The 21,175-nt window shown below is 36.8% G+C and overlaps 1 protein-coding gene across 1 annotated transcript; it reads left to right on the top strand.

Annotated features, from left to right (window-relative positions):
• Nucleotides 1-3,245: 3,245 nt before the first annotated feature.
• LOC139725734 (uncharacterized) lies at nt 3,246-20,575 on the top strand. The gene is made up of 2 exons (XM_071636819.1): nt 3,246-3,653; nt 18,952-20,575. The coding sequence occupies exons 1-2, from the start codon at nt 3,370-3,372 to the stop codon at nt 19,610-19,612; spliced, it is 945 nt and encodes a 314-aa protein (XP_071492920.1). The 5' UTR covers nt 3,246-3,369; the 3' UTR covers nt 19,613-20,575.
• Nucleotides 20,576-21,175: the final 600 nt, after the last annotated feature.

Below are 21,175 nucleotides of genomic sequence, written 5' to 3'. Positions count from 1 at the left end.
AAGCCATATTGTCCGTATCCGTTAAGTTTGCTTTACGGCTTAAGACTTTTAAATAAGTGCCCAGTATCTCAATGTTTGTGACAATTTGCAGAGGTTTGGTTATTTATAGGCAGGAGTGGTTTTTCATAATGAAGTCTTTTATGTTCCAAAATACCCCAGAGCATGTGTAGATTCGAATCGGGTCATACATGTACGACGCAGGGGTTACCGATCTTCCCGAAACGTGGCCTTTCTATCTCTGTTAGGTCCAGGTCGCTCGACACAACATCTGTCCTCCCCTCCCACCCCGCCCACCTCCCCCCTCCCCCCCCCCCGCCCCCGCCACGGGCCTTACACACCTCCTATATATACACCGTTTGACGGCATAAAAGAAGCGCTCAGCAGTCTGATGGGCGTTATATAATGTGATATATTTTCGCGCCATATAAGTAAGGAATCACAATACTATAGTGGTACGACGCTAATATTTTTGCCAAACGCTTTTGTCATCTTGGGAAGGGTGATGATTATTGTGACATTGGAGATAATAGATGTTGCACAATGACAGCTGGATAGAAGCAGCTTTCGACCTATGGTCTTCCTTACCATAATTATTGTCTGCTGCAAACATGGCCAAGTCTTGACCATAACAAGCCATAGAGAGAAATGAACATGCTAAATCTAAATTGAGTTTGATTTCAGCATGAGCCAACTACTTGAGGACATACTATATATTTGGCAACATATTTGGCAATAGACATAACACAATGAAGGATTAAAAGTTTACGTAAATAAACATGAATATAATGTCAAAGACTGCATGACAATGACCACAGAATGATGTCCATTAGTTTGTACTCCCAAAACAATCCTCTACTGACATACTCACCTCTTTAAAGCCACCATCAGACCCAAACCCTGCCAGACACGCACCACCGTACGTACACACACCACCTTTCCCAATATACATGGTACAGGGGCGGATCCAGGAATTTCATAAAGGGGGGGGGGGGGGATGGGGCGCAAAAAATAATTCTGGTGCCCCTTCCAGGTTTGATTTTAATTTGATTTGATTTCTGCATTTTTCACGAAGTATATACAACGTAACAAAAAATTTTCAATCCTAATCATATATCCAACGCAAAATGAATATAAATATAATCATATAGCTATAGTGCACCAATAATGAAATATTGTATTGGTGAGTTATAATTCTTTTATCTACATATTTCATTGTAACATCTTGCCATTCAGTCTCTCCCCCCCCCCCCCCCCCCCGCCGATCCGTCACTGTTGGTATATCACATGATTCCTCATCATCCCTCCACAGAGTAGCTTCAACCCAATCCCAAGCCACACACACGTCTGCCAAGCAGGTAAACTACACTCTAAAGTGTAGTCTAATATGTTTGTCTATTGCTGTTCGCCATTTTTGTCCCCGCCGAACGAGTTCGAGCAGGGGACTATGAAACGGGCTCCGTACGTGTGTGTGTGTCCGTGTGTCTGTCCGTCTGTCCGTCTGTCTGTGTGTGCCTCCGTGTGTGATCAAAATCTTCAATTTGCTACTTCTCTGTCATTTATGAGCCAATTTTGATTCTGTTTGCTATATATAATAACACTACATGGGAGCTTTGAAACTTCTACACAGAATTTCAGTTGTGACCTTTGACCTTGACCTTTGACATATATTGTACATTTTGCTACAAAATGGTACTCCTTCGCCATTTCTAACCCGATTTCGATTGCGTTTGCTTTATGTGATGGCACTAGGTAAGGGCTTCAAAAGTTCTACACAGAATTTTGACCTTTGACTTCTTTGACCTTTGACCTTGATTTTTGACCTATATTGTACATTTTGCTACAAAATGCTACTCCGCCATTTCTAACCCGATTTCGATTGCGTTTGCTTTATGTGATGGCACTAGGTGAGGGCTTCAAAAGTTCTACACAGAATTTTGACCTTTGACTTCTTTGACCTTTGACCTTGATTTTTGACCTATATTGTACATTTTGCTACAAAATGCTACTCCTTCGCCATTTCTAACCCGATTTCGATTCTGTTTGCTTTATGTGATGGCACTAGGTAAGGGCTTCAAAAGTTCTACACAGAATTTCGACCTTTGACTTCTTTGACCTTTGACCTTGATTTTTGACCTATATTGTACATTGGCTACAAAATGCTACTCCTTCGCCATTTCTACCCCGATTTCGATTGCGTTTGCTTTATGTGATGGCACTGGGTGAGGGCTTCAAAACTTCTACACAGAATTTCGACCTTTGACTTCTTTGACCTTTGACCTTGAATTTTGACCTATATTGTACATTTTGCTACAAAATGCTACTTCCGGCGGGGACATATATTACGCACCGCGTAATTTCTACTTTTCCTTGTTTGTTATATGTATGTTCAGTTATTTTTTTATCATGTGCTTTTTCGTGTTCTCGACATTTTAAGCACCACCATTTATGTAGAAATCCCGCGTTGAATTTCCTATAATGTTTTCTATTGGACGATTAGAATTGCATTGAATTGAATTGAATTGAATTGAATTGAATTGAATATGTCTGTAGCCCTTTGTATTCATTTTCATTCACCGCAACTATATGCTATCCTCATTGTGTTATTTCTTGTAATTGCCAAAGTATTATGTTGCCAAAATACGCCCTGAAGACGTTAGCTCATGCTGAATCATACTCAATCCGTTATGTTCATCACTCCATATGGTTTGATGCTCAAGACTTCTATTCAATGTTTGTATAAACAGACAATTCATGCGACATCTATATACATTACATACAATGGCCCGAATTCATGAAGGTGGTACAAATGAAACCATGGTTTAAACTACGGACAAAAACCATGGAGCGCCAAGTGTCGCACAGAATATTTCGTTACGAAATTGGTCATTTCGTCGACAAAATGACCGTTTCGTTAACGAAACTATCATTTCTGTGACGAAATGTTCATTTAGTTACAAAGTGTTGTCATTTCGTTTATACAAAATAATCATTTCATCGACGAGATGACTGATTTCGTAGCGAAATATTCCATGGTTTTTGTCCATGGTTTAAACCATGGTTCCACTTGTACCACCTTCGTGAATTCGGGCCCATGTGTGTGTAATGGCCAAATAATATTTACTTAGTTAGTAGTATGTAATACCCAAATATAGCAAGTAGTCATAGCAGTGACGATGATACAATGACAGCACCCCCCCCCCCCCAGCCTATGGACAGAACTGTGTTCTCCACATGTTAGTACCAGTGCCTTTTTACCATCATCACACCTTTGAAATGCGCATTGGCTTTGTATAAGTCGTACCGCTTCTTTCTCGCAGTCAAAGAGATTCCTAGCATTTGTGTCTTTGACGGTGCCTTTGAAGCCTGGTCATGGAAAACCAACAGACAAACGTCGTCGAAGGGACCGGCAAAGCCATCCTGTGGACGACGCCGCGAATGATCTCCACGGCCTTCGCTAAATGTATGGGCGGTATTCCCGACTGCGAAGTTTGGTTCGAGCCCTACGGCTATTGCCATTTCGCCCGGGAAGAAATGGGGAAAGCTGGAACTGCTGACGTGCCGATCAGTTCCGTTGGCTACGAAGAACCCTTTCAGATGGCTGCGGAGAGACTTGGCAAAATTCTCTCTTGTGATTTTGACATCGAACGACTGCAGTAAGTAGTACTCAATGTTCGTTTGATAATATGCGCTTGCTGCTTTGTGCATGATTTCGAGAGTATTCCTAACCACGTTGCTACTGGCTTTGTTCAGAGAGGCACCTCCCTGCTTTGTTGCAGCTAGAAGCAGCCAAATGTTACAAGTTGTTCAAGGCATTCTTATAAATACTCCGGTTGACACGTGGTTGATGAAGATTAAAGGACAAGTTCACCTTCATATACATGTGGGTTGAGTGAATGCAGCAATATTAGTAGATCGCACATCAACGAGAGTTTGAGGAAAATCGGACAATCCGTTGAAAAGTTATGAATTTTTAAAGTTTCTGCCCACTCAAGGCTGGATGAGAAGACTACTATAGCTTGTAATTTCACATGAGTACAACGATATAAAGAAAGAATAAAGAAAATTCAACATATATTCACTTTTCTCGCATAACAAAAGAACACTTGACTTCTCTCTTTCAGAAGGCAGGGGGAATAATATTACCCTTGACATATGTCAGTAACAAGTCGAAGAATTGTGCACTTTATTCAAAAAGTAAAGTTTTGTGAAATTCTCTTTTTATTTTCTTTATATGGTTGTACGCATATGACATCATACACTGTAGTAGTCTTCTCATCCACCAGAGACTACGCAGATACTTTAAAAATTCATAACTTTTGAACGGATTGTCCGATTTTTTCCTAAACTTTCACTGATGTGTTCTACTAATATTTATTGCTGCATTCACTCAATCCACATGTATATAAAGGTGGACTTGTCCTTTAAGGCAACAATAGGGTACCCAATGCCATAGATTTTTTTTTTTTAAATGTCCCGTAATGATATTACAGGTACACCACAACACTGAAAGTAATAAGGGTTTATGTAGATAAATGAAATCATTTCCATGTACAAAAACAACAAATTCATATCAAATGTGACATTCCCTGTATAAACTTCCTTGACAAATGTCATGTTTACATGTTAAGCATTTTCCAGCCAAGAAACGTATTTTTTAAATCGTTTTCCTTCCTTTCCATTTCGTTTAGATTTATGGGGTTATTTTTTTCTGTTGAAAAACCTTTTATATATAATTTACATCTTTTCGAAGGTGGATTAACTTATTCGAGCTAAGAGACACAACGGGACATTTCTCACTCGGAGTCATGTTGGATATGCTGGCACAGAAGTAAACAGGATCTTGGGTTTAATGTTTACTGTATATCATTTCCCAAATTACAATTCTCATAGAATCAAACGTGCACTGTTAGTGCTCTCTTCCTCCCCTAGATAACGTTCTAGTCATGTTGCCTTTTCCAGTTCTACACATGATACAACCAGCAGTCGCAATAACGTTCAGCTTCCTAATAGAAAATATAACATTAGCTCATGAGGCAGGTAAAGTACGTATTCATACGAGGAGATCTGTCAATTGCATGAAAGCAGTATAGTGAATGTTTTGGTTTGTGTTTGTTTTTTTGTTTGTTTTCTTTTTAGACGAAGATTCCACTCCTTCCCGTCGCGTTAATGATGTGTGATTTTACTAGAACTACAATCATCAAAACATCGAACATCTCCCCATTTTCAATTTGTTTTCATATCAACAGAACAGTGCAGGTTTATTAAATTCATTAATTTAATCGGAGCAACAAATAGGTTTAAGTGAATTAAAAGTTTATGTCTTCAAGACGAGGTACTCCTAACACACAGCTTTATGTAAAACAGATGAGGTTTCCCATTTGCGTAAACAAAAATTTTGATAAGATTGCCTTTCTTCTCAAATCAAATTAAAACAAATTATAAAGAGAACACAACCGAATGACAAAGGAGCAATGCAAAAGTGCAGTTTATATTACATGCATAACAAAATCATTGTAAAGCATTTATGGTTGCATTTACTACTGAAAAGGCTTTAATTTTGATTCAACAAGGAAGCCAGTTGATAAACCATTTATCATGCGCAATGGCACATCTTTATGATTACATTATGTCACGGGGTTTTTTACTACACACTAAGAAAAAAAGGTTCAATAAGGGAGCTAGAAGGGTTCGAAGTCGCGAAAATGGGTGCAAACTACACGATTTGAGAAAATGGTGGAACTTTGCTTCTTATATGGTTCATTTTGGGTTCGATCTTGCCACGGTCATTGACGGTGCAATATTACGCCCCAAACTAGTCTCAAAACAAAGGCCATCCTACGGTGTTGCTCGGCACTAAAATGCAATATTACATATCCTTGTGCTGATATTATGAACATATATTTTTTGATATCAGGAAACTTAAATATCTTTCATATTCTATAATCATTCATCGAGAGTATATTTTCAAATTAAGTTGAGTCCATGATGAAAAGGGTCTACTAAAAAAACAAAAGTAGAATACCTGATTGCTTGTCTGGTATTGACCAATCACATTGTACACATAACCTAGGAGGTTTAACAGATGAAGTTCCAACTGGATGTAATTATTCAAATAGTCGTCAGATTTCTATTGCTGTACAAAACAATTCCACAGGTGCATTTGTGCCTTCGCTGATCGGGATTCGATGCCGCCGTCTCACTGAGCAATCTGAAGATTCATTTTGGACGTTTACATAATTTTGGCTATATTTTGCTTCAAATGAAATCCTATACTTTAAGATAAAAACATATAAAACAAAAGTCAATTCTGAACAGAAATATTATTGTGTATTAAAGTGTTAATCAGAGCTGTTTCATGTGAAAGTGTTTAAACTGTACCCTGGATAGCCGGTTTATTTTATCACTTTTCCTCATGATTCTGACAAAGCAAACTGATATGAATCTTCAAATAGAATTCTCTATCAATAGAAACATCAGAATACTGCCAAGGCATGCCTATTAGAATAATGTTCGTTTTATTTCATTTTTTTGAGCAATTTCTATTCGTGTATCCCCGTGTCTTTAACATTCACCTAACCTATCTCTTATTGGTTGGGATGTCGAAACGTAATTACCATTACAAAGACATATCTTCCTGTTTGTGGTTCATTCTTGCTAAGGTGCAATATTGAGCCCATAACAAGTCTCAAAGAAAGACCCATATGGTGTTGATTGACACTTGAATACAATATTGCATACCGTCGTGGTGCGACTATGTACATGTTTTTTTAAAGACATCATAAAACTTGATGTTCTCCCATAATTTCATAATCATTCATCGGAGCATCTTTAAATGAAGTTGAGTCTTTGATGAAAGGGTCTGCGAACAAGCTAATGAAGAATACTTGACTGCTCGTCTGGTATTGACCAATCGAAATGGAATATGTCACAGCATTCCCTGCATGCTTACTGTGCGATGATGGAATCAAACCCCACTACACGCTAAAGATTTTCGTTGCGACTCGATCTCGGGACAGAAAAAAAAAAGTCAATATTTTTTCAAGGCCCTCAAATCTGGAATTCCATCCACTCTGATGTGAAATGTAAGAAAACGGTACAAAGTTTTAAGGAAGCTTTAAAACGTACTTTACTTGAAAGGTTTTCTGGAAGTTACATATATCATTTTACGAATTTATAAGAGACTAGCAAGATAGGGTGTGTTTGTGAAAATGACATCTTGTGTATTGCTAATATGCACTGGTCCATGTTTTTGTTTGTGTATGCATGTGTGTGTATGTGTGAGTGTGTGTGTGTTTGTGTGTGTGTGTGTGCCAATGTTTTTCTCTGTATATACAATGTATTTACTTTTCCGGGATTAGTTTTGAATAAGGCCAATTGCCTTCTCACTCGCCCCTTCACTTGATATCTTTTGCTGTTTGTTTGCTTTGTTTGTTTGTTTGTCACATTGTCATTTTATTCATACCATTGTCACATTTTATGTATGCATATTTTATTAAGTGAACGTAAAGGAAATGATAAACTAAAATCATTTAGAGAGCAAACTCGCGGATATAGTAAGGGTGCAAACTACACGATTTATTTGTGAGGGTTGATTTTTTCCCCTTTTTTTTCATGGATTCATGCACGGTAAAGCCTAAGGGTAAAATGCATGCACATGAAAAATGTAAGCACATGTTTCCGTGTGCTTGCAAACACCACATTTTAGAATGAATAAAGACTAGCTGTGATAGTGGAATTTCTCATGAATAAATAATAAAGCATTAAAACCCTGGCTATTGTTCAACACCAATGTCAGGGTGTTAACCACATACTCCCATACACACCCATTGACCCCTGTGCAAAGTGAAAATTTTGTACAGAGGGTTGGAAATAGAGCAAAATCTGTAACCTAACTGTGAAATTGATCATGGATTTCATGAAACTGATTTGTGTTTTAAACCACCTCCAACGAAATTGTACACTATACAACTATCTCCCGTATCAATGATAGTGTTATCTGATATATAGTTACTGAATTATTAAGAATCAAAAGTGGAATTTTTTTTAAACGCCTATTAATCCATAGAATACATTCGATGCAAAATAATGACATGGATGTTTCCTAGAGTGTCAATTCACGGACCCAGTAATTTGGTCACCTGGTGTGGGCATGTTCATTCTTTTCTTGAACATGATTTATGAATTCAATGAATTGTTGAGTCGTGCAAACTTATGTGCACATAAGTTGACTCCCAGATGGCTCATTGTACAGCTCGTTCATGCGTGTTTGAGCTGAGCATCTAGCGCAAATTCCATTTCCATAGCAGATCAGCTCTTCTGAGGCTTTTCGTAGCGGCTTACTGCAACTCTGACTTCAAAATTATTTTGTCCACTTCATAATATCAAGACCCCGCAGATTCCTACCACGTGGAAAATGGTGAGTTAAAACATCATCGTAAAGCATGATTTGAAATATCCACAATGTTCTCGACCAAGGCCTTACTCTCGATATTACCCTTCATCAAATTTCTTGTATCTGTTATGTTTTTGGCTGTATAGCCATGTCTTATAATGTAGGCTTGCAGGCAGTAATATCAAAATGTTCATTTTAGAGTTCTGTTAAAACTGTCTAGTTTTATGCGTGCTGTTTTCTGTTCTATTTTGTTTTGTTTCGTAACCATTCTGTGGAATTAGAGCAGCTTTAGCGATAAAATGTCTTGCTAAAGACGTCATGGCATTCCGATTTCAGATTTCAGATTTATTTATTGTTCATTTAGGAAATTCTTTTTGTTGGTACATGGGCGTGCACATAGGAATATCTACATACATGCATAAACTCACATATATTCATGTACATGTACACATTATAAATGATACAATTTTTACTACATACACAATTATACAAGCATAATTTATACTCACAATACAGTGAACACATACATAATCACAAATTTCAAGTAATTCTTTATATTTACCGATCAACAACAAAACAAAATAGTTAAGAAAACGTGGAATCGGATATTCCTATAGGAAGTGTATCCTTAACATAACCTTCACGCCACCTCCCCCCCCCCCCCCCCCACACAAACACACATCCCCAAGGATAATACATCGCGTCGTGCCATACCACATTTGATTAATAACGAATAAAAGGAACGGAACTGAAGTTGATGAATAATTGTTGATAAACTCATGGATAAATAGACTGGTGTACTAACTGAACTTGTGTACTAACTAGTGTACTAACTGAACAATGGCAAACATTGCACGCTTATCTTTATGCTGGGATGATTCTCTGTAGTCAGGTAGTGTTAGTGGTAGACTTAAGTTCACCCTGTATGCAGCAAGGCAGTGCATAAAAATTGAACTATACATTAAGCTGCCATGGAGAGAGTTATGTAGTCACATTTACATAAGTTAGCTCTTCTGCAAAATTATTACACACGCATGAACAGTGGCCTTGAACTCATGACACTTGATTTTCCTTTTCAGGTATTCAAGCAAGATACAATAATTTGCCCGCATTCTCCTGATCACGTAAACTGATATGCAATTCTGAAGGACAGAGTGATTCATCAACAGAATATGTAAGTTTCATTAATGGATTAATCCGTAATACATGTACACTTGTATATGTATTTTCAGGTTATTGATTCATCTAGATTTTCAGCATGTGATATCCGTGAAGTATGTTATATTAAAGCGTATTATTACACATGAACGCAGTTTTATCAGTTACTATAACGTAGCCACCGTTTAGTGGGTTGCGGAAAATTTGATAAGACTATAGTGCAATTTTTGATACCATCTATAATCGAGAGATATGTTACTCAAGTGGACCATCGCGATCACTCATTCTTGCCTTTTCCGTTCTACGTCTTCTCAGTTTTTTTGGACTTTTTCCTGAAAACTCCATGATGGATTGTAACTCATACAGGCAGCATCTCTACCCCGCAAGAATCTTCATTTTTTTATTTTTTTATTTATTTATTTATTTATATATTATTTTATTTTGTATTATTTTATTTATTATTATTATTATTCTTTTTTTTTTGGGGGGGGGGGTAATCTTCTTTTCTGTAACCAGTATTATCAAAGTAAATCAAATCAATGTTATGAATAAGTAGAGGGGGCTATATTTTCACTTTTTGGTGTGTGTGGTAGCAGGATTAGAGGTGTCAACCATAATGGGCATCATTACACCCATTGCCATGGCCAGCACCCGGACCATCATCTGTGGCAAGCTCAGCAACGGCTGAATGGCTGAGGTCTATAAGTCTTACTCCTTTTCCTAACTGTGTAAAATATACAGCAAACTGATGTTAAATTGGCATGTAATTTGATGTTGTCTTACTTTGTTATTTTATGTTATGAAGACTTTGAGTTGGTCAGGAAAAATGTGGGAATATTTGAATATGCCCTATGTCATAAATGTATGCAGGCCTACATAAAAGGTGTGTATTTTCATCTCATTCCAAATTCGCCACATTTTTCTTTTCAACATGACTTTACTCAGGCTATTCCACATTTATTCTTTTTTTTCAGCTCTCACTTAGTGATGTCGGCATGCTGTCTCCTAATTCCCCGTCTGCCTGGAGAGGACATGCTGTATGTCTGTGACAAAGTAAGTGCTGCACTTTTATTTTTTTATGGGAGACGGGAATTCCATCTGCTTTGTGACTAGAAATATAAGAGGAATATTTCTTTGCAACATTATCATGTTTTACTTATATGACAAAGAGCTGAAATAAATCTATCCGACCGGATTTGTTTAGAAACCAATATCAAAGCTTAAAGGGATGGTATAGTATTGGTGGAGGTGAGGATTTGGGCTTTTAACTTTTTGTGATATACCAAGAACCTACTTATGAAATAATAGAGAGTATGCCATTCTAAGAGGAATTCTAAAGATTATTTGATGAAAATTGGTTTTGAAATGGATGAGCCATCCAAAAACAAAATAAAACGCAGCAATCGTGATAAAAAGTGAGTCCTATATTATATTATTATTGCTCTGTTTTGGATATCACAGCTATTTCAAAACCATTTCTCATTATTTCAGCAAAAGACGTTAGAAACCTGAAGTAGATCTATGCAATCAATTTAATTTTCCATTTTCTGGTCAATGGTCATAGTTGCAACCTGTTAGTTTATGTAAGCAACAAAACCGCCTATAGTGTAAACGACCTATTTCCTTCGAAATTTTATTCAGTCATTATTTATTCATGCCAAAATCTCTTTCAGAACCTGGCAGAACTAAATCCCACAATCTTCACTGTGAATGCTGCGCACTATTTGGCTGGATGGTTGTGAAATCTGCCCGAATTCCTGTATACAATCGTGTCTTCCTTCGCTATTAATGTTTCCGGCCTGCTGTGCTCTGTGGCTTTCAGTATCCCAGACAAGGCAGAAACACCCGATGCATACTTCAGCAGTACATTGCAAGCCTTGATCTGAACAGGCAACTATCACGAAGAAAAACCTACGGCATTTCATTAACAATATTGTTCAATAATTGTCTTGATATAGTTTACCAGCCTAAAGTTTTCATGGTGTATACTTTTACAAGGAATTGTCACCAGAGAAATGATGTTGTTCAGCTTGTCCCTCCGTTCGTACATCAGTCTGTTATCGATTATGGCAACGTTGTATCACGAAGGGAAATGAAACGAAAAGTACAAGTGGACAAGTTAATGCAGGGAGATTACTTTAGCAGTTGAACACATCGTCACAAATTGAGGAATATCGGAAAATCCGTTGAAGAGCTATATATACACATAATTATATTTAGAGTTTCAGTGCCGTCATTACGAGATGAGAAAGCTACATCTTTGACGTCAACCATGGAAAATTATATAAAGAAATGTAAGGAAAATAGGCATAGTTTCACGTTTCTAGCATTACAAAAGGAGCACTTGATTTACTTCTTCCAGAAGGGGGTGGGGGTAATATTACCCTTAACATTATGGCAACGACAAATAAGTGGAGGCAATTTGTACTTTTCATTTTTAGAATCAGATTTTAGGGAATTCCCTTGATATTTTCTTCATATACGTTTCCATACATGAAAGTGACATTGAAACTTTAAAAAATGCATAACTTCCACTGGATCATACGATTTTCCATGTTCACTTATGTGTTCTTATGATATTGCTCTAATCCACGGGTACATTTGGGTTTCATTCCCCTTTAAGTACTGTTTGAGCTATCCAAATGAAACTTTGCATATGTATGTACGATTGGATGAAGTTACTTCTACCACCTTGTGGGTGCCAGCGTTCAAGGTCAAATATTGTAGGTCATTATCAAATTCTACAATGTCATTTCGTGCTCTTTCTTTGTATCTCACCTTGTAAGCACTGTCGACATAGTATTGTGGTGTTCTTTTAATAACTTTCCACACTTTTGAGCTATATGACCACCAAATTCACTCCCCAGAACATCTAAAGATGGCTGTCAAGTGTTGATATTGGTGAAGTCCGACTCCGTCAACAGTCAAAAAGTCAATGAGCTTACATTTGAAAATCAGTGTAATCACAAATTCGATATGTGGGCAAGACATCACTTCGCTTTTACCTTGTTAGATGGTGAATATTTGTGAAGCTTCCGTTTCTAATTCATACAGCATCAGCATACCTTATGTCTGAGAATAGTGGTAAAGAAGATTAGATACTTTGGCAACAGCGTGTAAAATTCGCAAAATTTTATTTTGTGCCTTATTTGCTGAACAAACGTCGTAGGAGGACTACAACCTGCCAGGCAGTATGGCGGAACAATTACTCTATTATTAGCGTCATAGAATAAATGACAATGATGTAGTTCTGAAGCATGCTATTCATTAGATACTTTTGCAATGACTCCATGTATACTTTTAATCGAACTAGGTGTATAATCAGCAATGTCTTGTACTTGAATAACGACAGAATGATTTCGGTGAGGAAAGTTTTCTGTCACGTCATTTAGGAATAAGGGAACGTGTCAATATTATGCTATTTATTCCATAGTTATTTCTGAAGTGGTTAAATGTATTTTCCTTTAAAAAAAATCATTTTATATATACCTACGTTGCATCCAGATGCTTATTCGTTGAAAAATATGGGCAATGTATTCAAAGGACAAAGATCATACACTAATGGGCCTAGGGTATACAACATATTTCACTCGTTGTTGTTGTTTTGCTTTGTTTTGTTTTGTGTGTTTTTTTTTGGGGGGGGGAGGGGGGGGGGGACACGGTTCAAAGTGTCCTGAAACCTTGTATAATACATGCATTTAGTCATGTATGATGCCAAACTGTTCCCGCTCATACAAATGCAGCCGTTTCAAGGAAATAACATAAGATTATTCTTATACTCCATGATTTGGTAATGCTTAAGTGGTTCATAAGAGTCCAGTGAAACTGTGTACAGAACAAAAAGTGGATTTGACAATGGTATACGATATCCGCAATTTACTCTTTGACGGGGTCTATCATCCGATTAATATGTATAAGCACGGTAGTCCCCTATTCGAAAACTACAAGTTAGATAAGCTGCAATCATTTTGCACGCGACCATGGCGTTATAGCCAAAGGTGATCTGCAAATCCCTGTGTGCCTACAGAGGATTGGAAAACGTAACAACTTTCTATGTATAGAACAACGAAACAGAAACTGGTGCATGTATTATTCTCAGTCACTTTGTTAGTCATTATGATGATTTGCTCATTGCAGTTCCGGAATCTCAGCTCGAGGGACTCGAATAGAACTATTAATTTCTTTAAATTTAATCATATATTTACGAATTCTCAATTTGGATTTAGGGAGAAACATAGCACCACACATGCATTATTGAGTTTTATAGAAAAAGTGGCACATGCTATCGATAAATCTTCTCATTTGATAGGTTTGTTCCTGGACTTCTCCAAGGCCTTCGACACCATCAATCATGATATTTTACTTAACAAATTACACCATTATGGAGTGCGTGGGAAGGCCTTGGAGTGGTTCAGGAGCTACCTCATGAACAGGAAACAATATGTTTCTTTAAATGGTTGTAATTCACAAATATTAAATATCAAATGTGGGGTGCCACAGGGAAGTTTATTAGGTCCACTGTTGTTTACTGTTTACATAAATGATTTTTGTAGATCATCAGATGTTCTTTCTTTTATTCTTTTTGCAGACGACTCAAATCTATTTTTTTCACACAATAATCTTTTTACCCTTGTTAATACAATAAATTTAGAATTAGAAAATGTTGCCCAGTGGATAAAAGCAAATAAGCTATCTCTTAACCTTCAAAAAACAAAATATATGCTCTTTAGTAATTCTACTGAGGCATTACCTGTTGATATTGTTTTAGATGGTACTCCACTCGAAAATGTCTCCCATATAAAATTTCTTGGAGTAACAGTTGACAATAAGCTGTCCTGGAAATTTCATATTGACAGTATATGTAAAATTATTTCACGTAATATTGGTATAATTAATAAGCTTAAGTTTTGTTTTCCTTTGTCGTCCCTGCTCGTATTATATTCATCCTTAATATTGCCATATTTAAGTTACGGTATTCTCGCGTGGGGAAATACATATAAAACATTCTTAGATAAATTACTTTTATTGCAAAAGAAATCACTCCGTGTTATATGTCATACTGCATTTTTGTCCCATACTGACCCACTATTTTATGAGCATAAAATATTGAAAATTAATGATTTGTATTTGTTTAATCTAGGACAATTTATGTATAATTATAATAAAAATAATCTCCCAAATATATTTGAAACAATGTTTCAAAGAAATCAATCCATTCATAATTATCCAACACGGCGATCAAATGATTTCCATTTGCCATTTCTGAGAACTTTGTTGGCTCAAAACACATTTATTTACGACGGGCCAAAGTACTGGAATTCACTTCCCAGTAACATTACTACTGCTCAATCTCTGAATTCCTTTAAGAATAAATTAAAACCATTTTTATTGAAACTTTACAACATCCACCAGAGTTAGTTTCCCTTTATCATCTCAGTCAAGTCATCATTTTTTTTTTTTTTACATAAGTCCTATTAAATTATGTCCCTCTCTGTGTTCTAAATATAACGATGTGGTTTTTTTTTCTCCTGCATTCTTACCAACATAACTACGTATAAAAAATGTTTTGCATTACATTCAATCCAATTTTATCACTTATTTTACATTATGAAATCCAGATTGCTTGCGTCCACGATGGCACATGCTGTAGTTCCCTTTTTTTTCTCCCTTTTTTTCCTCTCTTTTTTTCCTCTTCTTTTTCCTTTCCTTTTCTCTCTTTTTCCTCTTCCCAATCATTTTGATGTCAGTTGACATCGGTTCGTTTATTGTGTTTTATATTGATGTTTTGTGTATTTTTCTGAGGGTCCCATATCGTACAAGCTTTGCTTCTTAGTGGGACCCTCCACTTCCATCCTCATTCTTAGTTGACTTGTATTATACGCTTTATGTATTTAACAAAGATGTAATCACATCTACTTTTCACTTTCATAATTTTCTTATGTACCTTTTCAAGTTTTGTTCTGTTTCACAAATATTTTGTGTATACGCAATGTACATAAAGTTCTTTGTTCATTTTGATGGAGGTGAAAATAAAGTTGAAAGTTGAAAAGAATTGATCACCCAAAACAAAATCTGAATACATAACCATGATAACTGCGATTCTGCCTAGTCTCCATTGGTAGCCCATAAGGGCTGGTATCAAGTTCGATTTTCATATTATAATTGTACCTTGTATTTAGATGTTTTCATCGAAATGCCCGTATACCTGAATATGGTATGCGTATGTCAGTTAAGTATCTAAACCATAATAAATTGTAGTCGTAATCTAAGTGCCAAGAATCTCATGATTTGAATAAGTGTGAACACCAAGACATGTCGTGATAAGGACTTTAAGACAATTGGCATCGTCATTATAAAACAAACTCCTAATTGTAAGACATGTTTTAAATTTTAGATAAATTCATGTCTATGCTGGAAACATATCTTTTTGATGATTCATGATGACGTCACTGTTACATGAATATTGTACGCATGGAAATATGTAGGCCTATTCTTTTAAATGCATACAAACAACTTGTTAAATCCTCTTACATTTTTTTTATAGATATGGTGCATACTTTAGAAATGTACGTAGCATGCTTTTGTTTTTGAGGCTTTGTGTACTGGCAAAAAGCATATCTTATTCTTATAGATTATGTGAATAAGTACGTATTCAAGTACGTTTTGAATAAAACGTATCCAGACAAATGTATATCATATTTTTACCTCTTCCTTCATGCAGATGTATGCTCTTGCCTAGAGGGTTTGTTTGATAGATAATGATAGTGCTCACCTCATTGGAAAGGTAATTGGGTAAATATTTGGTTTTAGTATGTCATTCAAACACAACTATACGTTAACTTCTACATTAAAATTTCAAAACTCACAAATTCCACGCACACAATTCATGATTCACAGGATCCAAATTACACCAATCTTATTTACTTTGCAGAGTGCAACAACAGCATAAGTTTGATATACTGAGCAAACAGGCTTGCATTAGTTCGCACTATTCAAGGTTTAAAGTAGTTAAGTAACCAAATTGTACCTTGTTATGTGATGCTAAGTATATTTACCTTATAGGTATAATGTTGCAAATATGTGGCGCTTATTTCATCCATAACTGCTGCAAAATTGCTTCTTTAAAGGAGCCAATCAGTGTCACTGCCTGTTCCTCTAGAGACGCAATATTGCCCAGTAATCTCAAGGTTCACTTGAGGTTATACTGGGCAACATTGCGCCTCTAAAGGCGTAGACAGTGACACTGACTGGCTCCTTTAAAGAAGCAATTTTGCTGCAGTCATGGATCAAATAAGCACCACATAGGTGCAACATTATACCTATTACATGGCACAAAATCGCACCCTCAAAAGAGGCTACAATCTTGGAACTTAGGGTGCTTCTTTGCACCCTCACGAAAGGTGTAAAGTTGCACCAAAAGTAGAGGCAAGAGAGGGTGCAAAGTTGCGCCGAAAATTAAAGGGAGAAAGATCGCACCCTCAAGAAAGGTGCATCTCAGCACCAATTAGTGTGGGTGGAAAGATGCACCCTCAAGAAAAGGGTGCAACTTAGCACCACTTAGTGTGGGTGGAAATATGCACCCAAGGGAACCACTTCGCACCCTCAATAAAGGGTGCAATGTTGCACCTTCTTTGGCGGTGCAAAGGTGCACCCACAGGTTGCAAGGTTATACCCTTGCGCAAGGTACCACTTTTGCACCCATTTCTCGAGGGTGCAAGATAACACCCATGGGGAGCCACCAGTGTGACATCACTTTGCACCCTTAAAAGGTGCAAGAATGAATCATTTTTTCTTAGTGTGTAGCTACTGAAATAGTCCGAAACTGAAACGTTTTGAGGTAAAGTTCTCAGTGTTTGAATGAATCGGTGCATAACTTAAACAAAATCAGACACGGAACATTCAATTTAAGCTCAGTAAAAAAAAATAAAAATAAATAAATAGATTAAGAAAGGTCAGTGGAGGGCGATAAACAAACTACACGTTGGTCCTCTCCTTTCAGTTTTGAAACAGAATTTAATTAGATTTTTTTTTTTGTTTATTTCATTACAGGACGCGAAAGGTGCAAAACCAAGAAATTTAATCTACAGAATGTTTTTCTTTATACCGACTTTCTTCCTCACAGCTTCAGCTTTTTATTCAGATGTTTTAACCTTTTCTATATAAGGTTATTGTTATGACCTGATTCTTTTGTTAGGTCATCTCCAAGAAGTGATTTTTTAAAAAGAATATCTATTCACTATATCTTTTTGGTCCTTTATTGATGCAAATTCAGACGTGTTGATTCCATAAGCCATTCAGTTTCAGTTTCAGTTCGACTTATTTCTGCATTTTTTCAAGGAAGTCATATACATGTATGTAAATCACAACACGTGTGTCTGGCAACAGAATAACGAAAAAAGCAATATAACATTCATAAATCATAATCACGATCTTTAAAGTTTAAACATAACAACAATGAGATCAAAGGAATCGACGATTCACTTGTTTCCAAATAAAGATGAAGGAAAAAAATGCAGGAGCCTGCTGTACTCAAGCACATGCTTGATGGTGATGGCAGCCTCAGAGTCTCAAAAAGGAAATAAGAAACATGATAATACATAAGCAAAATGGGCAATTTCCCATTGAAATGTTTTGTGCTAGCTTTGTGCTGCTTCAAACGTAGCAGTTGATTAAAGTTTTGCTGCATACACTTTAACACATAAAATGATTTGAACATGAATTTTCCCATGTGGAAGAGGTCGACTTAAGGTAAATATCAGGACATAGAATGTTAGCATAATACAATGTAAATACTACGCCCGTTTAACCCGAAAGGCCAGCTTCTCGTCAATGATGTTCTGGTATCTCATGACCTTGTTCCCAGACTCTTGAAATTTGCTCTACGTGTGTTTGATCAAAATATGAGTGTGTGCTTGCATGTACTGTTAGCTTTTGTCACTATATTATTTCTGCACGTATGGCTCAATGAATATTGTCTGAGCCGCAATATTATTTCATTTTAAAAAGTTTGTATGTCCTCGATATAGATACTTTAAAATATTTTGAAATAGATATCATGTATGATGTAGTTTTTTAAATAACTTGCAGTATCTATTATATTTATCGTAAAATGCTCTAACCAGTGCTAACTGTAAATAGATCAATCTAGATTTAATTCAATTTCGATATAACATTATTTTGACATCTTTGAATGATCTAAGCTTTTCAAGCTCCACTTTTCAAAAGATCACCTTTTCCCCATCGATTTGTTCATTCACTTTATGTTTTGTTACCACAGCAAAGTATGCACTGCTTATATTCACTGGTTCATATACATACTGGATACCGAGGATATGAAGACATACTAACATGGACTGAGTTCCTAGAGTTCATGTTTTTAATGTTTTCTTTTTGCTATTTAGGTACCCGAACGTGAAGAGGAAGTTAGAACAATCTGACAGTAAATACGTCTTCGTAAAAGAGCAGAGTTCCGGGATGACTGATGAACGTCTACGGATATATCTCCCTGCTGGATTCAAACACGCCTTTCTCATCCGGCATCCTTTCTTGGTCTACAATTCCCTGCGGAAGGCTGGATTCAAGCAACTGAGCGCCGGCAACCTACTAGACGAATCACAAAACAAAGAAGATACATTTGACATGCGCTACTATTTAGCCGATTACTACTTCGAAGATGCGTTCCAGCGTCACTACAACCTGTGGAAGTACGTGAAGGAGAACATCGACCCGTCCGTGATGGTGATCGATGCCTCCGACCTACTCAACCATCCCGGTGAGGTGATGTCCAAGTACTGCCAGGCCATGGGTTTCCCCTACTCCGAGTCCATGTTGGAATGGGAGGCTTCAAGGGAAGTGACTGCGACTTGGAAGTGGCCTGCAGACACCTTATATCAAAACAAGGCATTCATGGGCGTGGCTCTGGAAAGCTCGAAGTTTAATGCAAGTGCACCGATTCCACCTAAGGACAAGCTGACTCCCGACGTCATCGATCTTGGAGAAGAGGCGATGCCGCTATACGAAGAGATGTATCGAAATAGACTTCAAGTCAATGTTTCTGCTTAAAGGGATCGTATAGTTTTGGTTGAGATGGAGCTTTAGATTTCCTGCTTTTCCTTGAGATAATGAGAACGCTCCTATGAAATTTGAAAGAGCACACATTTCTGAGAGGAATTCAAAGTTTATTTGATGGAAATTGCCTTTAAAATGGCTGAGATACCCAAAACAAAGCGATCCTAATAAAATCTTTTATATACGATTGCTTTGTTTTTCTTTGTTGTTGATTTTTTTTTATATCGCAGCTATTTTGAAACTGACTTTCATCATATTTGATTATAAACTTTGAATTCCTCTTAGAATTGTGTGCTCTTTAACAATTCAGAAAGTGGCTTCTAAATATCGCGCAAAAAGTTGAAAATTGAACCCTCACTTCAATCAATTTTTACCATCTCTTATGTTAGATGCAAGTTCCATATTTTCCCCCGTCGATTCATTTTCCTGTTGAGACAGCTATATGCCCAGCAAACAATCGACGCGACGGTGTCTAGTACGGATCGCATCTAACCAGAGGGCTCTAGAATGTTATAAGACTGCAAGGAAATATTTTTAGCATAGTCTTGTTTGCGAGGCTTATATAGCACTTGAATGTAAAATCTTACAGATGAAGTAATTGGCTAATGCGTAGGTCTGCATACTTGAGTATCATTGTGCAGTAAAAGAATTAGTGGTTTGTTGTTGTTGTTGTTTTTTTGGGTTTTTTTAATACTGATTTTCATCCTGTCGTCCTGTTCTCTACACACTAAATAGTTCTTGCCAAGAATATTGAAACTAGGGACAGCGAACTGCTGCTCGCTTGACTTGTTCTGATTGAGGATCGAATGACGCATACGTTGAGGAATGATGCGTTCATACAACAGAAGCGCCGTCTTTTGTCATAGCAATATCAACATTTGCGATAGACCCGCCTATAGCATTAGTACAAAGGTTCCTTCTCTATCACTAAACATCTCCGTAGGCAGAAAGAAGAAAAGGAGCACACACGTGAAAGTAGAATTTACCTTCCAGGCTTCTGCTCAGAAGAGCTTGTTCGCAAAAACCGATAAGTCAATTTGCCAAATGGAGATATTTGCGATTAAAGGTCAACAAAATATAGAGAATGATAAGAAAATGTTTGCTTCTTTTGACCATAACTTCAAAAATGTACCTTTATATGTAGTGACCAATATATCATTTAAAAGGTATTATTTTGTACTTTATGAAAGAGATCGCACTTCAAAATCTTCAAAAATGGACTTATCGGTTTTTGCGAACAAACTCTTCAATTTTTTTCTTCCTTTGGCAGCTGAAGAAGAAACTCTCCACTCCTACATATCTCTAGTGAAAAATATGAACAGAAACCTACAGTCGTACGAGTCAAATGGCAGGAGTTTTTATCAAAATCGGGGACAAGGTTATCTTATTTCAAAATGTAACATAACTTTCCTGCGGATCAGCAATAATGGACAAGAGTACACACTTTCTAGTGAATAGGAAATGATGTTATTAATTCAATTATTCTTCAACTTATTCAGTCGTGGAAGATGTTCCTTCCTACACTATTTGCTTGAATTCTTTACGTCAAGAAAAAAA

The sequence above is a fragment of the Diadema antillarum genome, unplaced genomic scaffold (genome assembly GCF_040938485.1).
Source record: "Diadema antillarum isolate AM-2024a unplaced genomic scaffold, OU_Dant_1.0 seq00000057_RagTag, whole genome shotgun sequence".
NCBI classification, from domain to species: Eukaryota; Metazoa; Echinodermata; class Echinoidea; order Diadematoida; family Diadematidae; genus Diadema; species Diadema antillarum.
Note: the sequence above shows the minus strand (reverse complement) of the source record. Positions and strands in the feature narration are given on the sequence as shown.

Excerpts from the sequence above, each read along its gene's own strand:
- LOC139725734 (XM_071636819.1), top strand. The coding sequence starts at position 3,370 with ATGGAAAACCAACAGACAAACGTCGTCGAAGGGACCGGCAAAGCCATC. Across the intron at positions 3,654-18,951 it reads TTTGACATCGAACGACTGCA|GTACCCGAACGTGAAGAGGA; the intron begins GTAAGTAGTACT and ends TTTGCTATTTAG.